We start from the raw sequence: 26,615 nt of genomic DNA, 5'->3' as shown, positions 1-26,615 counted from the left end.
AAAATACTCTCCTGAATTGAATCAGACTGTCTTTCATCTGAAATGAGCATTTGGAATTGATGTGGTTTTGATCCATTAAGGTCCTTTTTGCATTTTCTTCAGTGAAATGCGTCTTGAGAATGGAGATTTCATTTTTTTCTCTCTCTTTGACTTTAAAGAAGTTGAAAGAATGAAAGCATAGAACATTAAAAACTCTTTATTCTTTCTTTAAACAATAAGAAGCAATTTTCAGCCATTTCCAGAAGAATCAGAAGACCTTATTTTATTATTAATTTTTTTTTTTTAAGACGCTAAGGAAAATAATACATCACTGGTACCTGGAAACAGACTCAAGAGGCACACAGGCTTATTCACATGAGGGCTTTCCCTACAACGTTTTAGAAAGCCAATTTTAGAAAGCAATCCTTGTGTGTGTGAAATCGAAGCCGTGACGAATATGAAAACCTGTAAATCCAGTCATTTGGATTCAGGCATGGAATCAGACATCCAGTGCAGAAGTGGACCAGGCTGCGTTGTGAAGTGCAATTCAGAAAGGATGGAGAATGCTGCTAAGAGAAGACTGGCTGCCAATGCCAGGGAGAGGAGAAGAATGCAAGGACTGAACACAGCCTTTGATCGTTTGAGAAAAGTGGTTCCACAGTGGGGTCAGGATAAGAAGCTGTCCAAGTATGAGACCCTTCAGATGGCTTTGAGCTATATCATGGCTCTCACTAGAATACTTGCTGAAGCAGAAAGATACAGTACTGAAAGAGAATGGATTAACCTGCACTGTGAACACTTCCACCCAGAGAGCTACCACCATTACACAGGACAAAAAACAGCAACAGACGGTGATGCTTACACACAGCGGATATTCAGCTACCACCCTGAACACTTTCAAATAGCTAATTAGAATGTTTTGTGAACTAAGACAATGCAACAGGCCAGATGTGTAATTTAATAATTAGCAAGAGTTAATCTGCTTGAATAAGGTAATATTGGCATTATAACAGCTTATTCTTTTCTGCATCCTATACTAATTTGACAAAATAAATTTACTTTGTGAACTTTATTTATTTTATTTGGTGCTGGTGGAAAGTGTACTTTTAATATGAAACCTTTCTGGCAATTTCTTATTAGTTCATCTAGTTAATTTGATTCTTTTATTACATAAGTTTTTTGAGTTTTTTCTTGCTGTGATGAATCATGACAGTATTTTCTACAGATCATGGGTCAAGCTGACCCATGTTGTAACTGAATTGAATCACTTCAGAGCTTGACTTCATTCCATATTTTTATTTTTATGTCCATTTTTGTTTTCACATAAATGGCCCCCATGGAAAAAAATTCTATAACCTACTGGAGTTCTAGTCTGCAGAGATCTAACTTTATTAAACTTTGTAAGTTTGATGTATGGGTCCTAAGTTTGTGTAGGTTTGCTTTAATCCTGCTTATGGTGTCTCTTGTATGCTCAAAAATGAGCTAGTTTCAAGTTATGGAGGGAATGTTTTTATTTTCAGTGGTTGTAAAAGTACATGTGATTAATTACCATAAGTGAGAATGCTCACATGAAAATAATTTAAGCTTCTGGATTTTTGTAGACTTTAAATGTTTAGATTTTATTTTTTAATTTTATGTTCTCTGGAAGAGTAGCAGATTTTGTAAATCGTGAATAAAGTGTTTTCTATGATATATCCTCACCAGCTACCTGAAATTCCTGCTCTAGGAATAACTTATTAGTGGCGTTCCTGCTCCAGATGTTACACTCCTTTCAGCACAGTCCTGGCAGTTTTAGGTGCAGCAGAATCAACTAGCAAATGATTCTTGCTTCCCAGTTAGAATAAGAAATGTGTTTTATGTACTACGAAAAACAGCCTTTAAAGATAAGAGTTTGGTAAGAAGATATAGAGCCCTGTAGCAAAGCAGCTGAGTTCAGTTCAGCCCTGGTGATGCCTTGAATTGCCTTTTGTTTGTTTGCTTTTTCCACTTGTGGACAAGAGAGATCTGTGTAGAAAAGGCAGAAGAAGAAAGGAGGTTGGGAAGGTCAAAAAATTAGTAGGAGCAGGACAGCTGGAGAAGCAGATCTGTTTGTAGCAGGATGTAGAATCCACAAAACTCGTACTGCTGGTGTCTGTTTTCATGGCAACAGACTATGAAGCTGAGCAGTACTTCTACTGGTGCTTGTTTCCAGAAAAGAGCCCTTGGTAGCCTTAGCCATAAGGGAGGAGGAAAGGAGCTGCTGTCCCAGAACAGCTGTTGGTGGGTTTCCAGCAGGGAAGGCTGGTGGGTTCCCTGCTGACTGCTGCCATATCTTGTATTTTAGAATTCTTTCAAATGACAAATGAATAGCTTTGATAAGAGTTATTTTCAACAATTAAGCACCTTTCAGTGAAAAAACAAAAGCATCAGTAGGAACAGAGCCCTGTTTTGGAGGAGAGGGACTCTGCTGCAGGACCATTTACATCCAAAGACCTGACCTTACTGTCTGTCTGCTCTCAGAAGCTTTACTGATGTTTTGTCCTTGGTCAGCATTGTACAGACTACTGCAGTTCCCTGGGCAGGACATGAACTCTCCCAAGAGTGAGAGCTGCTGTGACAGAATCTCAGGCTAGGATAAACACATGTAGAAGAGGCACTGTATATTCTGAGCAACTCTGTTCTTTTAATGCTGGCATTCAGGAATGTTTTTAATGTATATTTTACCCTCTCTAAAGGTAAGGAGTAGGGTTAATGATTAAAATGCAGGCTTTTGCTTCTTTTGAATTACATTAGATCTTTATCAGCAAACAGAAAGTGAGTTCAACATTCCGGGAGCATGAAGTCACATTACTCACCAGTTTATTTGCAGAAGTTTATATAGAGAGAACAGGAATATTTTTTTGTCCACTACATAGCCAATTTAATACTATTTTAATAATTAAGTGACAAGATTATGTATATAATAATAATCAACACAATCCTTAAATAATTATATTATGATCTTACAGTAATTCCTTCGGTGTAAACTTTAGGCAGACATTGTCTCACCTGCACTGCGAGCATAGTAGTCTGTTTTCTACCCTGAAACAGGAATATGATGCAAATAAATTGTGCAGCTGTATGGCATGGGAAACTTTTCTTAGTGAAAGATAGCCTTTAAATTCTTAGGTGGGAAGGGTAATACAGTACAAAAGTATAAATACAGAGTAGTGTGCAAGAGCAATACTAATGTGTTTTTGGCACTACTGTTCTGGCATACAGCTTGATTTTGTGGGACATGTCATTGCAGTTTATACATAATTTTTGTAAAAGCATTTAACATACATTTCTCTTCTGCTTTTGTTTCTACCATTTACTGTTGTAATTTACCATCTACTTACTGGTGATTGTAATTGATAATAGATATAAATATAAAAATGATGTATTAGTATGCAGTGAATAATTAAATGATAGTAAGATCATTTGGAGAGGTATAAACAATACAAAACAAAATATCTGTGGTCATGTTACAAAAAATTATTACAAATTGAAACCAAAGTCCTAAAAAGCACTTTAGGGCAGTAGATATCTTGTGAACTCTATAAATCAAGTCAGTGCATCAGTCCCTGCTGTTGAATAATATGGTAAGATTATAATCCCCATTTTCTTAGAATTGGTTGTACTAGTGTGAAATGAATGTTTTCTTGATCTCCTTATCTATTGATAATTATTACTAATATTGCTAGGGAAGAAATTGTGACTTTATCTAATACTGTAGTATTTTTATTTCTTGGAAGGGTGCAGAGCTGAGCTGGAACTTGGGAGTTCCAATTTACTATAGTACTGAAATCAGCAAAGTTCTTTGTGATATCTAGACAGCTGCCTGTCTATCAATGATGTATCAAAGCTTTTGGGGGAGTGATTTGAGGCAAAGGAGAAGTTTAATCATTAGAAATTGTTTCTGAAGGCAGTCTGAAGGGCAGATGTTATCCATGCTCATTTGGACTTCTCAGACTCAGCAACTCTTAAGGAATCCATTGGTTTTTGTTCATGTATTTTCTTTACAAATACTTTAGTGACACTTTGTGAAACAGAAACTTAACCATTTAACCTGGATCTGATTATTGCTGCCAAATATATGTTCCCCACCTGCTGTTTGATGCTTATAAGGTAATGGCTGTCTCTTCTTCTGTACTGAACTTTACTCGTGTGGACATTTGAAGTCCCCTTCCCTTAAATAATGATTGCTTCCACTGGGCTCCCAAGTGAAGCAGAAGCTTATATTCTCAGAGCTGTGTTCTTACTGGTTTTTCTCTGCTCATAAATTTTAATCTCACTTGTAACATCTTGTAGCAAGCAGCAGCACAAATCTGAAATACTTCTATTTATAGTATACCTTGTGTTTTTAGAACCACATTACTGTGAAAACTTCAGGGATGAGAAGTGCTTCCATCATTAAATATTTGTGACATGCTACATTCATACGTGTTTCACCATTGAAATTAAGTGAGAATTTTTAATGAACTATTTGTAGGAAATAAACCTTTATTTTTCTCAAAGTTTCAGAATGTAGTTTTTTTGTTTTGTTGTTGGTGTTTTATGTTTTGTGTGTTTTTTTTTTTAAAGTAGTTATAGCTACTCTGCTTCTGTGATTCTTTGAATCATATCACCCTGTTTTTACAAGGTGACCAGAATTATTTTTTAACTTGGAACTGGAGTGACATTTTTAACTGCAGTGACATTTCAGCTGCTGAAAGCAGAGCTAGGGTGGCACATTCCCAGTATGTGTGCTCTTAATGAAAGCTCCGTGGTTTCTTCCTGTGTAAGCATTGCAGTCATCAGTGGATATATAGTAGCATATCTTACAACTTTAATTTGTTCCAATTTTTTCAGGGTTTCACTTTTCATCTCTTTGAACTAAGCAATATGGATGCAATTTTCTGTAATTTAGGAGTGAAATTTACCCAGATTTAAAAGATTTGGTAAGAATTTACAGAACAGCTTCTTTTTGCTGTAAATATGTTCAGCTGTTCTATCTCTAAAACATATCCAGAGATGAAGCAAATGCACTGAGAATAAAGGCATGTTTATTAATTGAAGAAGCAGTTCACTGTTTCCTCTACACAGATATCTTGTATCAAGCATTGATTTCACTTTGTTCTTGGGCACTTTCAAAAAAATGCTTTGTCTTTTCAGCTTTAATTGCATTTCAAGAAAATGAGGCTTAACTTGAAGCAACACAATGTATAATATTTAAATATAGTTTCTACCAAAGAGTACATTTTAATATTGCCTATTATTTCTTTCTAATTTGTAATTGTTTTCATTAGTACAGAAATTAGCATGCAAAATATGCCTTTTACAGAATTCACTTATAGTGTCTGCATATGTAACTTAATTTCTCTTGAGTATTTAAGTACATTTTTCAATGGCTTCCTGCAGCCTGCTTTGCATAATCATTTCAGTCTGTTTTATTTTGCGTTTTTTTTTCCTTCAGAATTTCAGAATATTTTCAGTATTTTTCCATTTCTTTACAAAACCTCGTTGCCTGTTCGTAACATATTGTATGATCCTAAAGAATTGTTGGTTTCTGAACAGAATTTCTTATGGATATGAGCAGAGAAGGCCACTTAAATTCACATCACATATGGCCCAAGATTTATTTGTATTAAACAATAAATGGTCCTTTATAACTGTTGTGGACTTGAAGTATAAAGGCATTAATAAAAACAGGAAAAACCTCAGGAAAATCTCCTGTTTCTCAGGAAAAATCAAAGCAAAATCTACCAGCAATTTTAATGGGGCTCATCCTTTTTTTTTCCTGTTCTCTTCTGTATCTGAGCTGTAAGATCCAGCTTCCTTCAAGTGTTGGGTTTGCATCTGCTCATTTAAAATTCATCCCAAATTCCACTAATAGGCCCTTATACAAAGAATGAGCTAAATTATTCAAACTGAATGAATCAGAGAAGAATGAAATTCAGTGTTGTTTATGTGTTTGATTTGCCCTCACTCAATTTTCACATATTCATGTGTTGGATACACAGCCAAGGCTTGAAAAAATAAGTTTTCTGGAACAGGTCTCCAAGTGCCCCAGTGCACAGAGAGACTCCTGGGAGGGTTTGTCTAGACCCAGCACACAGATATTTTGGGGGGTGTGGGCGGGTGGGGGAGGCAATCAATGTTGTTGACAGATTCTGCATGTATTTTTTAGATGAGGTAGAGTTCAGCTGTGACACTGTAGGTAGAAGTATATGCTTCAGCATGGGCTTTGGATACTAATTCTCCAAGATGCTGAGAGTATGGCAAATCTATTCACCTTTAAAACCTTAGGGCAAATTGCCCTAAGAACTTCTTACCTTCTTCTTTGGCACCCTGAGAAATCTTGTTTCAAACCTTGGTGAAGGGATTGAGGTTATCAGAAAAAGAAAGCATGACTTAAAACCAAAACAAATTGCCTTTTTAATCAGTTCTTAATATTAACAACTATTTCACAACTGCCTGCCAGAAGCATTACTAGTGCATAATGTCACAATATTTTATTATTTTCTTCTAAATAATGGAAGTTCTTAATCCATTAATGTCTGAGGAAACTTCTGGTCTTGTTGCACACTTTCACAATTACTTGGCCACACTCTTGTATGCAACTTCGAAGCATTTATTTAAGTTTAGGTGAGATGAAGGAAAATCCATTATTGAACAGACAGGTTACTGTTTTTTTCCTTTCACGCACACATAAAATATACTTTAAATTTGACATTAACATTTTCCTTCCCAGTGAGAATGACTTTGGATCAAAAATAAAAGATACCAACTTCAACCAAGAAAAAATTGTAAAATAGAATTTTAAGGCTCAAAGAGAACATCTTTGTATTGGAAATAGTAAGGCAATTAACAATTAATCACTTCTTCAGTATTCAACAGTTAAAATATTTCATTAGGTCATGCTAATCTCTTTGTATGAAGGCATTTTCCAGAAAGTAATGCTTTAAAACCTGGTAGCATTAAGAACACAGTTCTTAAAGGAATTCTTATTCCAGAGTCGTTGCTTTGAAGTATCTGTGATAACAGTAAAAGGTTCAATAGGCAATTGTTTACATATTAAGATAAACACCACAGACTTGGAATTTTTCCTGTTTGAATGTGGGCTCTCCTCACATTAGAATATATGAGGCATTCAGAAGGATGCTTCACCTTTCATCTGGAAGCAGAGGAACACAGTCCAGGTCTTTTAAGGCAAGACATCCAACAATATAAATACAAACTGCTATGTGATGCTGCTGAGGACTGTGTTTGACCAAACCAGATTCAAATTTTAAAACAAAGATAATATTATTGCTTTCTAGAATTGCAATACCGAAGTTGAAATTTCTGCTCCTTGAAATATGCTGTGCCTCTCTTTGATTGTATACAAAACCAGGACTAGAAGGAAACAGGAAACTACATTGACTTATAAGATTCAGAATTATAAAACACTGAGAAATTACAAAACTGAGCATTTCTGTATCTCGCTGATAAAATGTCATGCTCCAAATTATGGCAAATTAATGGACTTTTGGAAGAGAATAGCCAACACTGACTTCAGTGTCAGTATTCTAATATTGATTTATGTTGTTGCAGTAGACTGTCCTGAATAAGAGAATGAGAAACCATGTTAGTGTGAAGTCAAATTAGTTATTCAATTAAACAAAAACAAAGAGCAGCCAAGCTGTTCAGGAAGTGAGCACAGTTGCATAGTCTCTAATGCATCTTGACACAGTGTGATTATGTAGAGTTATCCTTCATAGGACGTGAGCTCAAAGAGCATCACATGTGTTGTGATAACTTAGTGTTACATTAATTGTTTTTCCTGCTTACATTAATTGCTTTTCCCCTTGGCTTTTCCCTCTGTTAACAACACAAACAGAATTCTGTGTCTTTTTCCAGCAGGTCTTCTTTGTTATGAGCACATACCAATATTACTAATTAACATCATCTACATCCATTCATCTAAGTTTCCTTTACATGCTCATTTTATGGGATCAGTATATGCAGAGAAATGTCCTGTAGCAGTTAATGAGCAAAATTCAATGACTACAGACCATTTAGGATCAGATTCTGATTTTGTGCAAAGTAATTGAAATTACTCACTTTTGCATTATGGAAGGAGATGTGATAGGTAAAGTTTTGACACTTTTGTTGGTATGTACTGTCCAGGAGGGAAAGTTACAGCTCAGCTGACAGATTTTGGTGATCTACTCTCTGTAGCCTACCTCTCAGTGAGACTTTTGGGGCCCTTTCTTGAATGACTAAGGATTCATCCTTCTTACACAGATTTCTGGGAAAAGGCTTTCAGCAGTAGCTTCTCATCCTCCAACTTCCAAAGAACTGAATGTACATCTTAAAAAACACTCTACTGCTTAATCCCCAGCTTGTACATTTAGGTTATAGTGATGTTAGTTTGGAGACATTTCACTGAAATCGTGGAGTAAAGGCAGTAGACAGATGGTTTGCATATTTTCTCTGTGCACTTTGTATTTTAATTTGGACTGAGTTTTTAAGTGTGTTGTCTGATGTAAAATGTGAGAACTACTATTATTATTAATATTAATGACAGCACTAGTAAGCAGATATTTGCTAATAGTAAGCACTCTGGTATTCTTTTCCTCTAAACTACATGAATTACACTGATAAAAATGATCACTCTTGTAGTTAGAATTTCCTGTAGCATATACCCCAGTGAAAAAGGATAGGTTTGTTTTTGCTTGAATTCTTAATTTCTACTCAGTCCAGTCTGTAACTTAATCCACATAGGTCACTCAGGCAGGTAGTGAAAAGTAAAATACTTTAGGAACTATAGAGTGCTATAGGTTGTGAGGGAGCCTCAGGAGGTTTTCTGGTCCAGCTTCTCACTCAAAGCCAGGCAAGGGAGGCACAGGGGAGTGCTGAGCAGACAATTGCTTGGCTAAATCTGTCCTGGATATAAAACCTGCTGGCTGATGCACAACTTGGAATACTTTGGATCAAAATCTGCCCTTCAGTTCTGGCATGAAATAATGGGAAGACCAGGACTGTAGATGGGAGTAGAATTTGATTTTTTGTGTCTTAATTTCCTCTTTTCCCACTTCTCAACATCACTGAATTAAATAAGCAAAATCCAGTCACTTTCTTTGGCTTATTTTCCCAGGACTAGTTACTAAATATGGGAAACTTTAAATTTTGGGTTGCCAACTCTGACTCAATGTAGACTTAGTTTTGGAATCTCTAAGCCATCCTAAAAATAAATGAAGCTAAGTGGAGCAGTAGATTCTGTATCCTGGAATATCAGACCACCAATGTGTCTGAAGTTGGGCACTCTGTAACTGAAGTCACCTGAGTCAATGTCACTTTTGATAACTGTTAGTTTTATTTTGTTTGCCAGGGAGGAGGTACAACATGGGCAACAAGTGGTACTTCTGGTTTTCCACTGAAATACCTGCACTGTCTTTTGTCTTTCAGGGTAAGAATGTATTTTGGCTTCCTGGTCTGTTCTTTCTGGGGTGAATCACCTGAGATTTCTAACAAAAGGGTGAATGTTATAATGGTTGTTTTGTTTTATGGTCTTCACATAGGTGGGAAATGGAACAGGGCCAGCATAATTGTATTTGTCTTAGGAATTTCACTGGAAACCCAATGAAAACCTCTTTCTCAGTCTCTGACTGCATCCAGTGCCCTTTTGCTCTTAAGATAACTCCTCAGTTTTCTTTGCATATGGAATTTTTAAAAGTTATACTTTTATCTTCACAAAAAAATCTAAATAAAGCTCAAAATGAAAGTATCTCTTATTTTTTTCTTTTTTGTGTTCACCATGTTGAAAGCAGTAAGAGCTGCTTGAAAACAATGTCCAAAGAAGAGAGATAGCAATAATTTAAAACAGCAGGAAATCATCTTAGATATTCACAGATTCTAGGTGCTGGAAGGTATTGTCACAACTGTATAGATGCTAAATATATTTAAATCAGTCATTAAGTGTTGTCACAACACCTTCTGTTGCCTTTTCATTAAATTGCCTTATTTATTACTATGAGTTACAGTCGGTTTTCCTTTGGGCCTAAGTGCTGCTTAACTGCATAACTTTGGTGTATTAACAGAATTTGCTCTGTCTTTGTAGTAGACATCATCATTGTGATTATTTCCTAATTGGTGGTGAAAAATTTTAATTCCTTTACAGTTAGTTAAAAAATGAGCTAGATGGTAGTTACACTTTTCTTTTACTTATGTTAAAAAATTAGGAAGAAGAGACTGATATTTAAAAACAGTGAAGTTACAAGCTTGATATATGTGTTTCAAAACAGATAATTCCTATCATTGTAAAGAAAAAAATATGAAGCACATCTGGAAAATAGTTTCAGCTTTGGGCTCTAGAAAACATGCTTCAGACAACAGGAATTTTGCTTTCCTATGTTAATGTCCTGTGCATGTGCCCTGTACCTTACTCAGTGAATCCTTACACCATGAGTTCACAGTTCATGGAGTACACACACAAAATAAAATAAATATAGAGGGTATACAGCTGAACCTACATGAAATGCTACATTTATCTAGTCTTGAGTTCAAAAATTCTAAGATCTGGCACAATCACATATAAAAATGAGTTAAATCTTTTCCTTTTAACTTGTGCTTTGTCGTTATCTGGCATAGATTTTTTTCTTTAGAATTACATTCAAAGTCATGTTGTTTACCCTCATTTAGGATTATTGTTACTGTATTGATAATGTTTTTGCTGGCAGTATTCCAGCTAAACATCTTCAATCCTTAACATAGTTTGCTGCAGTACAGTAGCTTTAATTCAAGCACATATCAATATCATGTTAATTCAAGAAGTAAAAGTGGTATTGGCTTTTAAGTGCTGGAAACTATGTTTACTATGTAATACTTAGCAAACTGCACAGTACTGAATTTATTGCACAACACCTCCATACCACGATCATCCTGCAGTAAATTAATACTTGCAACATTTGCAGCAGCAGTACACTTAATTACAAACAAGTTGCTTGTAAATCTTGAATGTCTTGACTTGTACTTTTTAGGTTTTTTTTTTCTTTTTCTTTTTTTTTCTTTCTTTTTTCCCGTTTTTTCTTTTTTTTCCACCACAGTTCTAGTATCTCTGCGGATATGACTGGAACAACTGTTTGTTTGTATTTCAAAGTTCTTCACTCTCCACCACCTTTTGGGTTGGGGATGAAAACAACCTAGGACTTTCAGCAGTTGGGAAGGTGGAGAAAATATCGAGTCCTTGACCAGTGAGGTTTGCATAGCGGCTGCCACCGGGTCGAAGCTTTATTGGCTGTGGAATCTGACGGTGCCACTGAGCTGAAGTAACAGAAACAGAATTGTCTGTATAAACCTCTAATTCAGTTAGCAATGAAACAACAGAAGTGCACATGAAAGTTGTTTCCAATATTCTTGAAGAGAGCACAGCACTGTTCCCTGTTTCGGGGCCTATTCCTTCAAATATAAATTGACACAGTTTATATGTTGATGATTTTTACTGACGTCTACAGAGGGAATTCCATCCCTGCTCAATTCAATGGCAACACTTGCATATATTTCTCTAATTCCAAAATTTAATAATTTAATATTTGGAGCCTTCTACAAAACTCTTGCAATCAAAGCTAAAACCATGCTGTAGCATGAACAGAGATGAACAAACTGGACATGGCTCTGATTTTATACCACTCCAACTTCTAGGGACCTCTTTCTCATGTTTTTTGGTAGTATTTAGTTTTGAAGTAGTAATAGAGAGAATGTTCTTAAAGAAGTGAGTCCGATTTTAATTTCCCTAAACTGCTTTCAACTATTTACACATCTCTTAGATCTTTTTTAAAGACACTGAAATGTAATCCAAAGACACATACTCAGTAATTTAACATATTCTCATAGGAAGAAATTCCATTAATGATTATGTAATACTGAACAGTTGTCATTCTTAAAACACTTCAAAAAGGGGAAATTGATACCATCTTTGCTGATATATATCTAAACAAAACCTCCAGGTGTGCACCCAAACTTGCTAAACATCAGCAAGTAAATTGAAATGGTAGGTGTTCAGGCTCCAATATTCTGAAAATAGCTTAGTGTGGGAGACCTACAATCTGTGTAGGCAAGGATAGGAAATGTAGTGTTGACAGGAAATGTTTGCTTCTGAAACTCCCTTTGGTATATAAGACTTCCAGAGCCTTCAGAAAATGTGTTTGGAATCAGGAAACGTTTCTTACTTCCCATATTTTTCCTGTTTGTACTTTGAATCCTTTATATGAAAAGTCAATGTATGTGTGGCAACATTTAGATACTGACAACATTTATTTTTCATATTATATGACATTTTTTTGGGTCACACTCTCCCTGTTGCACTCCTGATTGCTATTGTCTGTATCACCACAGGGTGGTGGAAACGACACAGATGCACTAATGACTTGTGGTTACCCCTGGTACTTAAACTGAGTTTTTAAAATAAGAAATACAAGCTTAAAAGGGAAGTGGTTTTTCTTTCCTTCGAGGGTATGGCCATGATCCAATAGTTTGTGGAATATGTTTTCTGTTTTATTATGCTGCTTAAATGATCAAAGTACTCTCTTGCTCTAGACAAATTATTTTCAACTATTATGTGTTGCATAGGTAAATCTTGCATAGATACAACTATGTGCAGTAAGTAGTTCTTGTGCTGAAGGACACCCTGTTGTTCTTACACAGGGCTGGGCTTCCAGTCCTCAACAAATTAGATACTAAACTTTCATCAATTAGGCATAGTTTTCATCTATGGATGAAGAGTCTACTTTCTTCTGTCTAATTTATTGTTCCATGTCAGGTCAGGGCTTTAGCATAAGCATCCCTCAGAGCGAACACTTAAGGTTCAGCCTGAATATATATTTATTATATGCTTATGCATCTAGGAATCTGAAAGGTGGAAGACTGGAGTAGAGAATACTGTGCAAAACTCCTCTGGTTTTTTCTTTTTTCCAGCCTTTAAACTGGTGCAGAAGAACTAATCTGCCTATTTAGCTGTAGCATTATACCTCCTCCTGGTGGCCGCATAAAGCTGTGGCCATGCTGTGTCACTTCTTTGTAATCCACGTCAGAACCAGCAATTTATGGACTAAGCACCAGGCGAGAGCTAGAGCCAGTCAATGGAAATAAATTCTGATTTGTTTTTATTTACTAGGCAATACCTACCGTATATGTCAAGTCTAGCAGTACAAGACACAATGCCAGCTTCGTTTTTTGCAGACAAGGTGTACCAGCCAGCATCTGCTTTCTTGGCAGGTTGAATCAGGAGGCAGACATACCCTGTTGTATCTTGATGCATGCTGGAAAACGAAGGGTTTTGGAATGAGTATTTCTCAAGAGCATATCGACTTTGAGATCTTACAATATATACATTAAATATGAAATAAGCTATAACTTCTATTCTTGAAGAGGTAGCAGTCCAAGACATGTATGAACAAGAGAGGTGCTTTCAGTAAGACCTTATCCAGTAACTAGAGTGGCTGAAATCTGTTCTTGCTCCTCTGAGCTGTGGAAATCCATGGTGTGATAGTGTGAGCTGAATTGTTCCTCTGTATGTGTTAATAATGTTTAAGTAATTAATACCGTTATTAATTGTTTATTGAATTCCAAAGAACTAAACCCATGCAAAGCTGCTTCACTTTCATATTGCATTTTTTGCCTAGTTCAGAAGCTGCAAAAATAACATAAAATAATACCAGGAACATTTGTACAAAGTTCTCATATTTTTCACAGCAGTAACCACAGTGAGTCAGAAGTTTTCTTTTGGCACCCTTTTCCATGAGAAATGAAATGTCTGAATGGCAAAACCTTATAGATTCATTTGGCCAAAACTCTAAAAGAATCCTGCTTCATAATTCCCTCCTCTTCCTTTGGCCTTCAGTGACTCAAGACTTTCTGGCTGCAGGTTCCAGGCAAAATGGCTCAGTAGTATATCAGGGAACTGAGACTTCTCTGCTCTTTAGGCTGTGGTTGGTCCTTTTCTATCAGCCAAAATGTTTCCCTCTTTTAAAGGAAGAGGTCAGAAATGAGAGCATCATTATACTTTCTGATAATACTCTCTGAAATTTGAGGTTTTGTTTCCTTATGAACTGGAAATGAGGCATATTTAGACAATTGTTCACTTTCCATTAACTGCAGTGTTTGCATGTGTATAATCATAATTCCTGTGGCAGTACCAGTATTTGAAATAAATCCTCAAAGAATCTGCCAAGAGGCAGAGTAATAACAACTACAGGCTATAGAGTTAGGTGGGACAGCAGTGTCTGAGGGGGGACAGGGAGACCACAGGAAGATGTCAAGGAGCATTCCCTCATGATCGGTGTCCATTCATAACAAGTGCTGCTGTGGACCCAGTTTTCTTTAGAGGCAGCCTGCAGGGTTTGCGTGTGGAAATGTAGTGCTTCCTGAAGCTGATCTCAGAGATCCAATGACCACATCAAATCATTAGTTGGAGCCAAGTGAAATGAAACATTAAAAACCAGATTTATGCTGAAGTAGAAAAAGAAATGAAAACAATTAATTTCTCATTAAGTACAGCCAGGCACATTATTTCCTCAGCTCTTCTTTTGCAAAACCTAATAGTAATGTATTTGAATGCATGAGCTGAACTCAAACGTTGTATTTTCTAAGCATGGATCAAAACCTTTGCTTATGTGAGCAAAATCAGCCTCTGTATCTGATATGCTAAACTCCCTATTGTCTTGTGCTCTAGGGCATTCAAAACTCTGTTCTAACTGTCCTGAGTTTGAATCCATCCATAGTTAGAACTAAACTGAGGAAAAATAGTTTAGAGAGAGAATAAGGTGCTAAAATGCATTGGAATACCATATTATAGTAGCTTTGATAAGATGTATATGCTGTTATTAGCCCTGTCTTCCAAATCACAACTTATGCCCACTCTCTGTAGAGTGGCATATTATGCTCCATTCACCTTTTTCTAGACCAAAGAAATAGCTCACAGTGAAGCCAGCTTTTAAAAACTTCATGTAGATGAAAGAAGTTGTTTTAAGAAAAACATCACCTGTACTTATCACACAAGTTTTCATGGGAACAATTGGTCCAGCCACAAGAAATTCCAAGCATGGGTATGATAGTACAGTACCTCATCCTGTCTCTGTTTGATGGGATGGTCTCATTATCCTTCTTCCAGTAAAATACAGGGGGTGGCATTCCCACAACTCTGCACTCTAATCTGACAGGGTACCCTTCAGGAACACCACAGTTCTGAAGCTTCTCCAAAAACATAGGAGCTCTTTTTACTTCCTTTGCTGGAAAAAGAAAAATAAATATTGAACAACAGATACATTGTTCTTTGGATATATTTAAGATATATTTATACTTCATTAGGTTGTGATGCCTTAATGGGAAAGTGAAATGCCATGGCATAGCCTCTGTAAGGGAACATAAAGAGAACCATAGGCAGAACTGATAATAAAAGAATAAATGCTTATCTAAGGGGTCTAAACACACTGCCATTGCAGGAAATGAATGCCAGATCTACTAATTTCAGTACCTCACATCTTCTAAGGTTTTATTAAAAAAAGTATTCAGATTTGTATTTTCTTGTTAAAAACATTTTAAAACTAATAAAATTGGAACTGAAATGTAGGAAACCTCAGCATATATTATGAATTCAAACCCTAAAGAATTTCCGGTAGAAAATTCAGTATGTCGCTTTGTCAAGACAAGAGAGGTAAAGTGATGATGAAACAGAATTCTTATAGCCCTGTGTTAGAAGTTCCCCCACTGACTAAGCACCAGGTACTGATTCATTTTCCTCCATCAGATGAGTGTTGTAGCTGTTGAACCCTCCTACTATCAGTGGATTACCTGCTTATTTATATTGTTTCTGAGGAAATTAAGTTTGAAAAATGTGTAACTTCATTATTGTGACTAGTTTTTCAGCGATTCTTACCTACAACAGTGAGCTCCAGGGTAAATGAATTTTGTCCTGTTTTATTAGTGGCAAGGCAAGTATAAGTTCCAGCATCATTTTGTGAGATAGGATCAATAAGCAGAGAGTGAACTCCAGTCTCTCTAACCAGCATCTTGTGGGTGCCATCTGGTAGCACAGGTTTGCCATTCAGAAGCCACGTCAGGTCTGGGGTTGGTAACCCACTCACCTACCAGTGAAACAGAAGAATGTCAAACTGACAAGTGGATTTTAGTAAATTTGTTCATTTTCAGGTACCATCTGAATGATGTCAGAATTTTTAGAAATATTTTTATTTCTCAGCTTGTGTTTTTTCTGCTGATTAATTCCAAAAGGGAGAAAATCACAAAACAAACAAGCAACAAAATTCCAAGAGGAACAAAGACATGAAAGGCCTACGTTTTTCTTAACCAGAAAGGAAGGAACTTGGTTATATATCTGATTCACAAGTGACTCCTGGTAATCTGCTAGTTTTGTTTTCAAATGCTGAATATAAATCAAAACCCTGAGCCTAAAACACTACAGAGCTTAATAGAGTTGAAAAAGAGTTCCTTACTACTTACTTTCTATTTCATAAAATTTGAGGAAGAGTGATACAGTTCTTTGTATCTGTTAAACTTCAACGATGTAGAACACTTAATTAACACTAAGTATTATTAGACTGTATTATAGTCTTGAAGCTCTTGCCAATACCTAGAACTGCTTACTTGTGTCTAAAATACTGCTTTCCAAACAATATTCTACAACTGGGAGAAAGAAGGGACTTGCTTGAAGGAGGACTGCTGTCTTCCAGGTTTATGCAATACTAGACATGCTCTCAGGATTCACAAGCTCAGCCAGGATAGCAGAGCTAAGAATAACCAAATTCTTTGGCATGCTCACTAGTAAACTTTAGCGTCATAAATTAAGTGGTAATGAATCTTTCTCATCTTCAGGGCATTAAATTCTGCTTCAGAGATTCTACCCTCTTCAGGGTAGGAGACATTCTGGAGCATGGAAGAGGTCAGTGGCAGCACTGCCACCTTTGCTGTGCTACTGGGACATAGAGGCACTACCCAAATGTGTTGAATTTGGGTAAGATTACCAAATGGGTTGAATTTGTTGAATTTGAAAGATAATTTTCTTACAGCTGTGCAATAACAGCATATTCACGGTGTGTACATTAACCTCTGACAACTCTCTCATTGGGATTTGAATCTGTAAATTGTGATGTTATTGCATCTGGGAAAGCATAAAATGGACTGGGATCTGTTTGCTCTTTACAGGGAGCATTAATCTTTGGTAATTCAGTCCAATGCAATGGGAACATTTGTCTGAACAGAGTACAACATGCTGAGCTTCTCTTTCTCATGTTTTTGTGCTATTCTGGATTATGTCCAAGAATCTGATAATGGAGCAGAAGGACTTGTCATTCTCAGATGAAATTCGGGAGTTCGGACTGGTAAAGGACACGGCGAACACATCTAGTAATTTGAATAACCTTGTAAATGAATGAGACTTCTATTTCTGGGGTTGTGTTTTCTGTGTTCTTCATTCCATACAGCATGTGTTGAAAAGAAATCCCCTGAATCCACTCAGAGACAACAGCAATAAGAAATAATTTTTAAAAAATGAAGCATTAAAACTTCAATAGAAAGTGTTCATGCATGCAATAAAGAACATGAAAACAACTAGAAATATGTGTACATAGATAGAGAAAGTGAGAATGAACAGAAACTGTTAATACCTTACAATCCAACCTACAAAGTTGCCCTTCATGCGCTACCATGTCACCTGGAGCCTGTAGAAAGTAGGGCCTGAAAAAGCGTTCTTGAACGGCCTCGTTGTCCCCTTCTGGCACTCGGGGTCGTGTTCTGCAACACAAAAATTGCATGTATTTGTTTGGAAGCCAAACTCTTTTTTCCTTGTGCTTAATAAAAAAAAAGAAGAAATTGTGGGAAAGGATGAACAGATTTTTCAGTTACATAAAAGAGCAGAAAGAAATAGACTGGTTGTAATTTAATACTTGCATATTTTCTATTTAGAAATATTATAAAAATTAACTATTATCATGTCCTATTGATAGATTCTCAACCTGTCCTTTTCTTCTAATTGCTTTTTTGGGCCATTTTCGTTTGGCTAATCTATCCCTTGCTTTTAACTCCACTGAAACAACTAAATGAAATGATACTTTACACTTAAACTTCCCTACATTTGAATATGACCTTCAAAAATACTGTGTTCTATTAATGACCAGTTGGGAGGGAACTGCTGCTGTTATTTCCTTTTTTATGACTGAGAACTGAAGTCCAGAGTGTATCGAAGCACAGTAGCTACTTATTTTGAATGGCTTCAGTAAGCTGCATAAAGAAGGACTGAAGAACTTGTCTTTCCTTTTACCTGTGAGGCTGATTTGTTGATATTCGGCCTCGAACAGGGATACTCTGAACCATCAGGTGGCCTGAACAACTGATTCTCCCCTGCAAATCACAATGGAAACAGAATGAGTAGTTGGTTCGTTTCATTTTAAAGTATAAATATTTAACAATTACAATGCATTAGGATTTATTTTTATAAAGTAACTGGACTATATTGTAGATAGTACTTTTTTTCAAAGCAAATGCTATTAGCATGGGGTGGATTGCAGTGGAGGCAGGGATTTCTTTGTGTGTCTGCAGCAATGTGTTTCTCAGACTCTTCAAGGCTGTGGTACTGTGTAAATCAGCTTAAGCAGTGTCTGTGCCTGCTTGTTCATTTCTGCCACTGTGCCTCCACAGCTAATGTCTGCAAGTACATTTGTGCTCGCCTGTTTGTTCATGCAGCCACAGAGAAACTGAGTAAGTTGGGGTGAAATATAATTCTGAAAATGGGAAAAAACTAAACTGGAAAAAGTTGCCTGATCTTGAATGTACTGCTAAAAAAGCAGCTAAGCTAGCACAGAGTAAAGGGGAATGGTATCAGGGGATGAGACTCTCTGCACATCCACATCTCTTCATCCTAGATAAAGAATAATTGTGTTCTATAGCACTTCCAAATCTGATGTAAGTTTTTGTTTCCCTTTGCTCTATTTCTGTCTGAAATATCGTATTTCTTTTGCCACCATATCTCAAAAGGTATTCATCAGCAACACAGGGTGCTGTTGGAAGACAGGACAGGAGTTATTAATGTGAAAAATTGTCTTTAGCGATTGTGACTGGGATGTGTAAGAATTAATGAGTATTTTCATCATTCCTCATTACATGGTTTCCCTTCTTGTCCTATGAAGCATTTGATTTTTGATGCAGTCACCACTTGATGTCAGAGTAGGTGGCCCAGCCTGTGTTCCTATTAACATATATTAGAAAAAGATGAAACAAGCATTTTTGTAGAGGAAAATAAAACACCTTACTTGAGGGTTTGCAGCCATAATTGTATAGTTGCCATCATCATCATTAGTAGAAGCTTCAATATGTAAAGAACATGTTCCATCTTCTTCTCTGTTCATTTTGAAATGTGTGTTTTTCTTTGAAATCTGCTTGCCATCCTTGAACCAGTATACCTGTAGTGATCAGAGAGCCCCCCCCTCCAATGACTTAACACTTGCTCTGCAGTGGGATAGTGACTATAAAAAGTGTGGATAAGAACATGAATTGACCAATTGCTAGTAAAATTTTTGGAATATCATAACATTTGAGGATCAGTTACAATGTGAAATAGAATTACTCCAGATTGAACTTAGAAGCTGAATATTGATTATGTAGCTGTGCCTGCCAGGTTTTCTTGCCTACAGATACATTACTGGTGACCTCAGATCAGTTATCAGCTTTCTGAGTAGTTGATCTTTTGGGGTTTATCAGGTTCTGTTTCTCTTGGAGATAGGTGGTTGTGGGGCAGTCTGTACAGTACATCAAGGCCTGATGCAGGCTTAGGAGCAGGTGCTATTTTAGGAATTAAGGGGGAAATAATTTGGTTTAGTGCTCTCTCCACAGAGACAAGTTCTTAGGAGTGAGTCTTCCCGAAAGGATGTGTAGGAAATATCAGGTAGTTGTTTTCCATTGCTTTACCTCTACCAGTGAAAATGACCTACCTTGGGAACAGGTATTCCAACTATTTTGCAAGTGAATGTAATAGGAGATCCTTCCATTACCCGAAAATGCTTCAGTCTCTTATCAAAGATTGGTGCTATGTATTTGCCTGTAGGGATTTCCTCGTGTTGGATTTCATCGTCTGACTCATCCACTGGGGTACGTTCAAGGCGAAATTCAATTTCATTCATCAGCCTCTGCTCAAAGCTTGAAATTCTGTATTCCTGCAGAGAGAGGCATGGTTCTGAACAGGACAAGTTGTGTTCTGTGGTATTTGCAGTCATTTATGCTTTTAGACTCATTCTAAAAGGACTGAAAATGGTAAACCCTACAGAAACTGGGAGTTATTGAAACAGTCTGAATTTCATTTGTGTACACAGATTCTCACTGCATCTTAAGTTTGCACAATGTAACCAATGAAACTGAGTTTTGCTAAGGCAGATAAAAGAACCAAAAATGCTGTCCCTCTAAGTCCCTATCAAAAAGCTCTACTCTTGCACACTGTTGATCAAAAAAGATGACTAAAATATACCAAAATTTTTGCAGATTTTATATTCAAGTATTAATCACATGCTGATTATACAAATGAATACTGCTCTATATTTCGATTCAGACTTATATAATGAAAACTGTACTTACTAAAAGAGAAAGCCAGGAATAAAGTGAAATCCTTTCAGAGTAATTGAAACATTTCAATCCTTAGAAGAATAAACAGATGATGCAAGAAATCCACTATGTTCCTACATAAATAACCATTTCCAGAGACTCTGGTGTATGTTATAAGCCTCCTTCTAATCCCCTGAAGTCAATTAGAAACCTCTAATTGTTACTTATCTGTTTTGCATGAGGTTGTGTCTTGTCTAGACCAAGGGGCATTTGACCAGATGTCTGTTACCAAATGCTGTGAAGCTTCAGACCAGCAGCCAGCCTCAGTTTTTGACACCAGACCAATGTTTATCCTGAGCATGTTGGAGCAACACTGATACACCTGACTGGACTTTTCTGGTAGCAGATGCTGCTGAGCTGCATTAACATAGACTGCAATAATATCTTGCTTAAGTCATTATAAACTGTCTTGTGAGGAAGCTTTTATTACCATAGGTAGGCCTATAGCAGTGACTAAATCAATTTGCTCAGACCTTGGTTTATACAGTTTTTAAGTCCAGAGCTTGCATTTCTGCTTCTGTGGAAAGGAACTGACATTTCTGAAAGCAGTCTTATGTTATATTGTGCTTCTGCGTCAAGCTTGGGTCCTCAGACTCTTTAATCTGTCAGACAGTGCTATTACAATGGATGTTGCTGCTTTGTTATAGGAAGGAAATGAACTGTGGCTTGAAATACAAATACTTGAGCAGTTCCAGAAGTGCAATTCTCATTTTTTAAACAGAATTTTAGAAACTGGTGAATGGTAAATAAGGATTTAGCCTATCCTTTACATATGTAAACTGATCCTTTATATATAAAATATATTTTATTTGCTGGAAAACAAAGGTTCAGAAAATGCATCTTGTCTGAAATCTGATAGAAAGTTTCTTAAAGAACCAGTAAAGATCCAAAATCACTGGGACTTAGATCCCTTATAATTTAGACATTCCATCATACTGCTGGATATGCAGTAGTTCCCAAATAGTGAGGAAGAAAGACGGAGAGGCAGCACAAAAAGTTAGTTCACAAAAATCTTCTAATTTCTTCATCAGGCCGAGGAGAAAGATGTGGGTAAAGGTTGGAAGGCTACATGGGGGGTTTGAGGAGACAGGAGTCTGTGAGACTTGGAGTGAGAGGAGGAAAACGGGGCAGCCATCAAGTAGAAGAAGCTGGAAATTGCCACAGTGGAATAACCCCCCTGGTAATACCTAATATTGGTACTGTAATGGTATACGTTGTGTATCAGTTGTATATCAGTTGTAGTGAAATGAGGCAACCAGGTGCCACTAATTGCCAGGGAGTGAGCATGAGCTTGTGTCAAGCCCACCTGTGCCTGATTAGGGTGGGCACATGAGCAGAACCAGGGGGCCAATAAACGCAGTGGGGGCCCACCCTAATCAGGCACAGGTGGGCTTGACACAAGCTCCTGCTCACTCCCTGGCAATTAGTGGCACCTGGTTGCCTCATTTCACTACAATCAGTCTCTTCATCTAAAATCTTTTTTTTTGGAAGGGTCGCTGGTGGGTCAGCTCTAGTAAAGCTGTGGTAGGAAGAGGCAGACAGCTCCGAGTAAGGAGGGAAGAACTTTGATGAATGAACTCTCTTTGCTGGGAGCTGAATCTACTTCCACTCCTCCCTGCTTCTGTGATGCTGCAGGGCTGTTTCTCCCACACAGCTTTGGAGCAGTGCAGGGAATTAAAAGGTAACAGGAGTGTTCATGGGGGGCTTACAGTGCTGGGTCCCCGCTTCCAGGTACCTTCCTTGCCTGTAAGACTCTCCCTCCACTCTGGCAGGGACAGTCTGCTCTCTGATACTCTCTTCTGATGTACTGCTGTGAGTACAGTTTTTCCAAGCAGGAGTTTCTGAGCTTGCAGGTCTGCAGAAGTGTGGGAGATATGTGCCAGTGGGGGGGGAGGCAGCCACTAGATGGTATCCTCCACTCTCTTAGTTGGCTTTGTTTGCTCTGTGGGCTGGCCAACAGCTGGTGATCAGCAAACAGCCTTATAAAGTTTCATCTTGTTGAGCTTTTTTTTTTTTCTTTCACACAGCATGTCTCAACAAATCACTTTTATAGATCAAATTCTAATTACAGTTAAGCCAGTGTAAAACCAGAGATTCTCTGATTTCTGCTATCATTTTTCCTATTAGATGACAAGACCTGATTATAGTGTTCTGAGGGAGAGTTAAGCAATCAGTCTTTTACCCCTTGATATTAACAAAAAGCTTGTGTGTTTTTAAACAAAAACAAGTAAAAATCAAGGGGTGACTGCTACGTTTTAAGCAGCAGCCGTGTCCCCAAACTGGACTGCAGTCATATTTGGGTTCTAGATTCTTCCATAAATTAAGGTATCCAGACTTGTTTTGTGTTGTTTAGTGCACCTGTAGATAACATTTCTGTGAAAATTTTAATTGGGATGAAAGTGTTATACCAAACTTATAAAGAACAGGATCTCTGACCTAAGTGAAAATATGCGGTTGTATAGAGAATATAATCCTAGAGTTTTCAGTTGTTGGGTAGGTTTTCTTCTAGGATTAGCAAGAACAGAAAATAGTTTTTAATGTGTCTTTCTGTAGAACTGTTTTTGTCACATAAGCCATAAAGCTATTTCTGAATGTGATTACACAAGTGGAGCAGGGCAAAGTGTTTGTGGTTGTGGTTCAAAGAAGTATTTCGTAAAGCGTCACATGAAGAGCAATTTAATGTCATCACTGGGTATAATATTAAAACTAGGCTGCAGTTCAGTTTGCTGAGGAGACTAAGGAAAAGAGTACAAAGGTTCAAGCTCTGTTTCTGGGTGAAAAATGTAGGGTTCCAGCTGTTTTTTGGCAATTTTCCTGGACCATGACATTTTTACAGGCACTTTTAAAAAACGTTTTTTAATACCGAAACCAGATGTTTAAAATTGTGCTATCTCCCACCTAGGAAACTGTAAAATCCAAGATCTTACCTATAGGTGCAAATGTTGTATACAAATTAAAAAAATAGGTACTACATACAAATAGTATAATTGTATATGGTTATGCATATAGCTGAGTAGAATGCAGCTTTTGAAATCTGAATATTTCAATTATATGCATTAGCAGAAGGGGAGTAGGGAGTGGTAGCTGCATCACTATTGGTGGCTTGTATGTAGGAGGGTAAAAGTTTGTTAAGACTGACAGAGCAAAGCTTGGAATATGTGTCTTAACAATTCTGTGTCATTTTTCCGTAGTCATTAGTAGCTCCTTGTAAGTTAGCTGTGCAGTGTTACTGCCACAGAGGTGTGTGGCATGTTTCAATGTAATTAAGTTTTATTTGATATATGATTTGATAATGTAGCTGAACCAGTTCAGTTGTGCTAGCAGCAGCATTCCCTTATAGTAATGTAGACTAGTAATTTCTGTAAGTTTTTAAGCACCTCTCTGTGTGACTATGAGTTATAAAATCCTGGATCTGTTGAATTTAAAACCTATCTTGCTGTTGACTTTAATAGGTAGGATTTGGATCCTAGTGAAAATTCATGCTTACAGTTATCAAAAGCTTGTAGCATCAAAATACTCTGCTGTTAGCATAGTAACTCATGGAAATTACCACAAATAGAAAGGCAAGGAGAATTTTATTTTTATGTTGATTCTTAGGTACTATATAAGAATGTAATTCTCATTGACACTCACTGTAAACTCCAGATAAATTTCTCAATTTATTCCCAGTTTGTAACTCCTATTAGATTTTTTTGTCAAAGTTATTCTAAATTCATCTAACACTTTCTTAGATAAACTGGCATATATTGCACCTCACTGTCTGTTTCCAGTCTGTACTGTTCTTTTCCTTCAATGTCTAATCTATGCTAGTCTGACTGAAATCTTCTGCTTAGTTTGGACTCTCTCTCCTCCTCCCTCTCTCTTTCAGCAGTGGGAATCACAACCTAACAGATTAAATGTTTATGCTTTTCTTCCCTTATCATGTCCCATGGAGAGATGTCACTGAAGCCACTTATTTCTTGGACCTTCTTACAATGGCACAAGGCATGAAAACAACATCCAAATGTAAACACAAACACTTGAAGAGTGTAGGAAGTCATCTGTGGTACACCCTAGACAGTATTCAAAATACAGTTCAGCTCAAAGTGATAAAGCAAGAGGAAAACTTAGAGAATGCAGATGAGGTTTGCATTACCAACTCCTACAGACTTATCAGCTGGAGTGAGCAGCTTAGGAGTGTTTGTGACAGCACCAGAAGCTCAATTTCCCTTTCCTAGCTGATGAGTTCTGCGAGTCAGAACATTTACCAGGAAAATTTGCTTGAACATTGTTGTTGATTAGATCTAGATGTTGAGAACAGCTACAGGTGGTTGTTCTACTATTCATTGCTGGTGTTATTAATATTTTATACTTTGTATAATCAGCTGGTAATTTGTGTTTGGTTGAGTTCTTAAATCTTTTTTCATTTTTGATACAGAGCAGACAAGCTTCTGTGAGGACTCCTTAATGTTTAATCCCCATCCTTTGTCCAAAACTGCCTACATTTGCTGTAGGCATCACTGCTGCCTTGCTGCTTGGGGGATAATGTGAAGCTTGTTTTCGAGAAATATTTTGTTTAGTGATTGAGATAAGTGCTCTGGGAAACAGAGCTCTTCATGATTTTTGCAGCCTTACTGATGCTGACTGCTAAGTTTGGGAACTGTCAGGAGGTGATTCTGTTTGACCAGTGTTGAGGGCTAGTGGCAGTGTGGCCTGTATGATGGGTTGAGTTTTGCATATGGCTTTACTGGCTGTGGTTTTTAATGATCTAGAAGCTTGTGGACAAACCCTGTGGCTATGCATAATTTTTTTTTAACAGTTACAGCTTTTCTCTTTGTCCTAAAAATAAAGCAGTGACCATGCTGCTATCTGGGTCTTACAGAAGAACACAACCAATTAGCATTGCCACAAAATATTCTTCCTGGTAAATGACACAGATATCTGAGCACATTTTGTAGTTTTTATAACAAAAAGGTGTTAACCAGACAAAGGTACCTAACTCTCCTTTCCTTTATTATTGCCTGGTTAATTCCTTATTACTTCCCTTTTCTGCTTTATGTTCTTCTTATAGCAGCTATGAGGAGATAGTGTCATTAGTTTTATGTTTTGCCTGTAAAGCTGAATTTCTTCTATTTGTAGTCCCATTGGTGAAGCCTGTAGATGTTTTCAAATGTAATGTTAAAAGAACCAATTTGTATTGCACATTTTTCCATTTGCCAAAATCCCCCAGCTCTCTGTCTGCCCTTTTCTTTCCACACTTCTTTTTGTCTCTATGTGACATATTCTAACTGAACATTACCAAGATATTTTATTTGTAAGGAAGATGAAAGTCCAAATGGACTAGAATGGCAAATTTGGAAAACTGGAGGTAACACTGTCTGTGCTCTCCTTTCATCAAATGCTGCAGTAGCCCAGGCACTTTGTGAGGTTATGAGAGTTGGATGCTTTGTCTCACAAGATTTCAACTTCAGTCTCCAAGACAAAGCTCTGAGCTCCATGCTGATAAAATATTATGGAGGTGGACATAGTGGATAGGGAAGTTTTATGCCCTTCTTGTCCTCTTTCACTTTGCAGAAATACTGAAACATCCACTGCAGCAAGGGCAAGAATCCAGGTGTTTGTCCTAGTTTTCAGGCTGGAGAGTGATTTTCTCCCTCAGTCTGTCTCTATTTCTTTTCTCCAATAAAACTGGAAAATACACTCTAGCAGTTTCCTCAAACAACCCTAATGATTAAGCTGAAATGTGCTCTGAAATGTTCTGCTAAAAGAGAACGTGTTCAGCACTGCCTGAAATTCTTCATTTTTATTCAATAAGCTGGAGAAGGTGAGAGAGACTCTGATTTCCTGTTAAGGGAACTCGTTCTGAAAGGTGAAATATCCAGATTTTTATCCTGCTGATTGGGAATGCTTAATTATTTGTTCACCCTGGGACAGGACCAACAGTACACATACCCACTGGCAAGGAGTTAGGCTGTCTTTTCTGGAATTAAGTTATGAATTTGACAGTCATCAGGTCAAGGAAAGAAACTGAGTTA

General features: G+C 37.1%; 2 protein-coding genes across 7 annotated transcripts in view; one reads left to right on the top strand and one right to left on the bottom strand.

Moving 5' to 3' along the window:
- The first annotated feature begins 237 nt into the window (after positions 1 to 237).
- ATOH7 (atonal bHLH transcription factor 7) lies at positions 238 to 1,296 on the top strand. The gene has a single exon (XM_008497646.2). The coding sequence runs from the start codon at positions 437 to 439 to the stop codon at positions 890 to 892; it is 456 nt and encodes a 151-aa protein (XP_008495868.1). The 5' UTR covers positions 238 to 436; the 3' UTR covers positions 893 to 1,296.
- A 5,076-nt stretch (positions 1,297 to 6,372) lies between these two features.
- Positions 6,373 to 26,615, bottom strand: part of MYPN (myopalladin) — a 64,798-nt gene continuing 44,555 nt past the window's right edge. For all 6 annotated transcript variants that reach the window (XM_030452863.1, XM_030452859.1, XM_030452858.1 and 3 more), the window contains 8 exons: positions 19,938 to 20,159; positions 19,260 to 19,409; positions 18,272 to 18,351; positions 17,619 to 17,745; positions 15,875 to 16,082; positions 15,062 to 15,227; positions 13,126 to 13,259; positions 6,373 to 11,265 (listed from right to left, as the gene is read on the bottom strand). In XM_030452863.1, the coding sequence (XP_030308723.1) occupies positions 11,096 to 11,265; positions 13,126 to 13,259; positions 15,062 to 15,227; positions 15,875 to 16,082; positions 17,619 to 17,745; positions 18,272 to 18,351; positions 19,260 to 19,409; positions 19,938 to 20,159 (1,257 nt within the window). In that variant the 3' untranslated portion in view covers positions 6,373 to 11,095. The remainder of the gene's footprint in view (positions 11,266 to 13,125; positions 13,260 to 15,061; positions 15,228 to 15,874; positions 16,083 to 17,618; positions 17,746 to 18,271; positions 18,352 to 19,259; positions 19,410 to 19,937; positions 20,160 to 26,615) is intronic.

Source organism: Calypte anna, chromosome 6, assembly GCF_003957555.1.
Source record: "Calypte anna isolate BGI_N300 chromosome 6, bCalAnn1_v1.p, whole genome shotgun sequence".
Taxonomy (NCBI): Eukaryota; Metazoa; Chordata; class Aves; order Apodiformes; family Trochilidae; genus Calypte; species Calypte anna.
Note: the sequence above shows the minus strand (reverse complement) of the source record. Positions and strands in the feature narration are given on the sequence as shown.

Excerpts from the sequence above, each read along its gene's own strand:
- ATOH7 (XM_008497646.2), top strand. The coding sequence starts at position 437 with ATGAAAACCTGTAAATCCAGTCATTTGGATTCAGGCATGGAATCAGAC.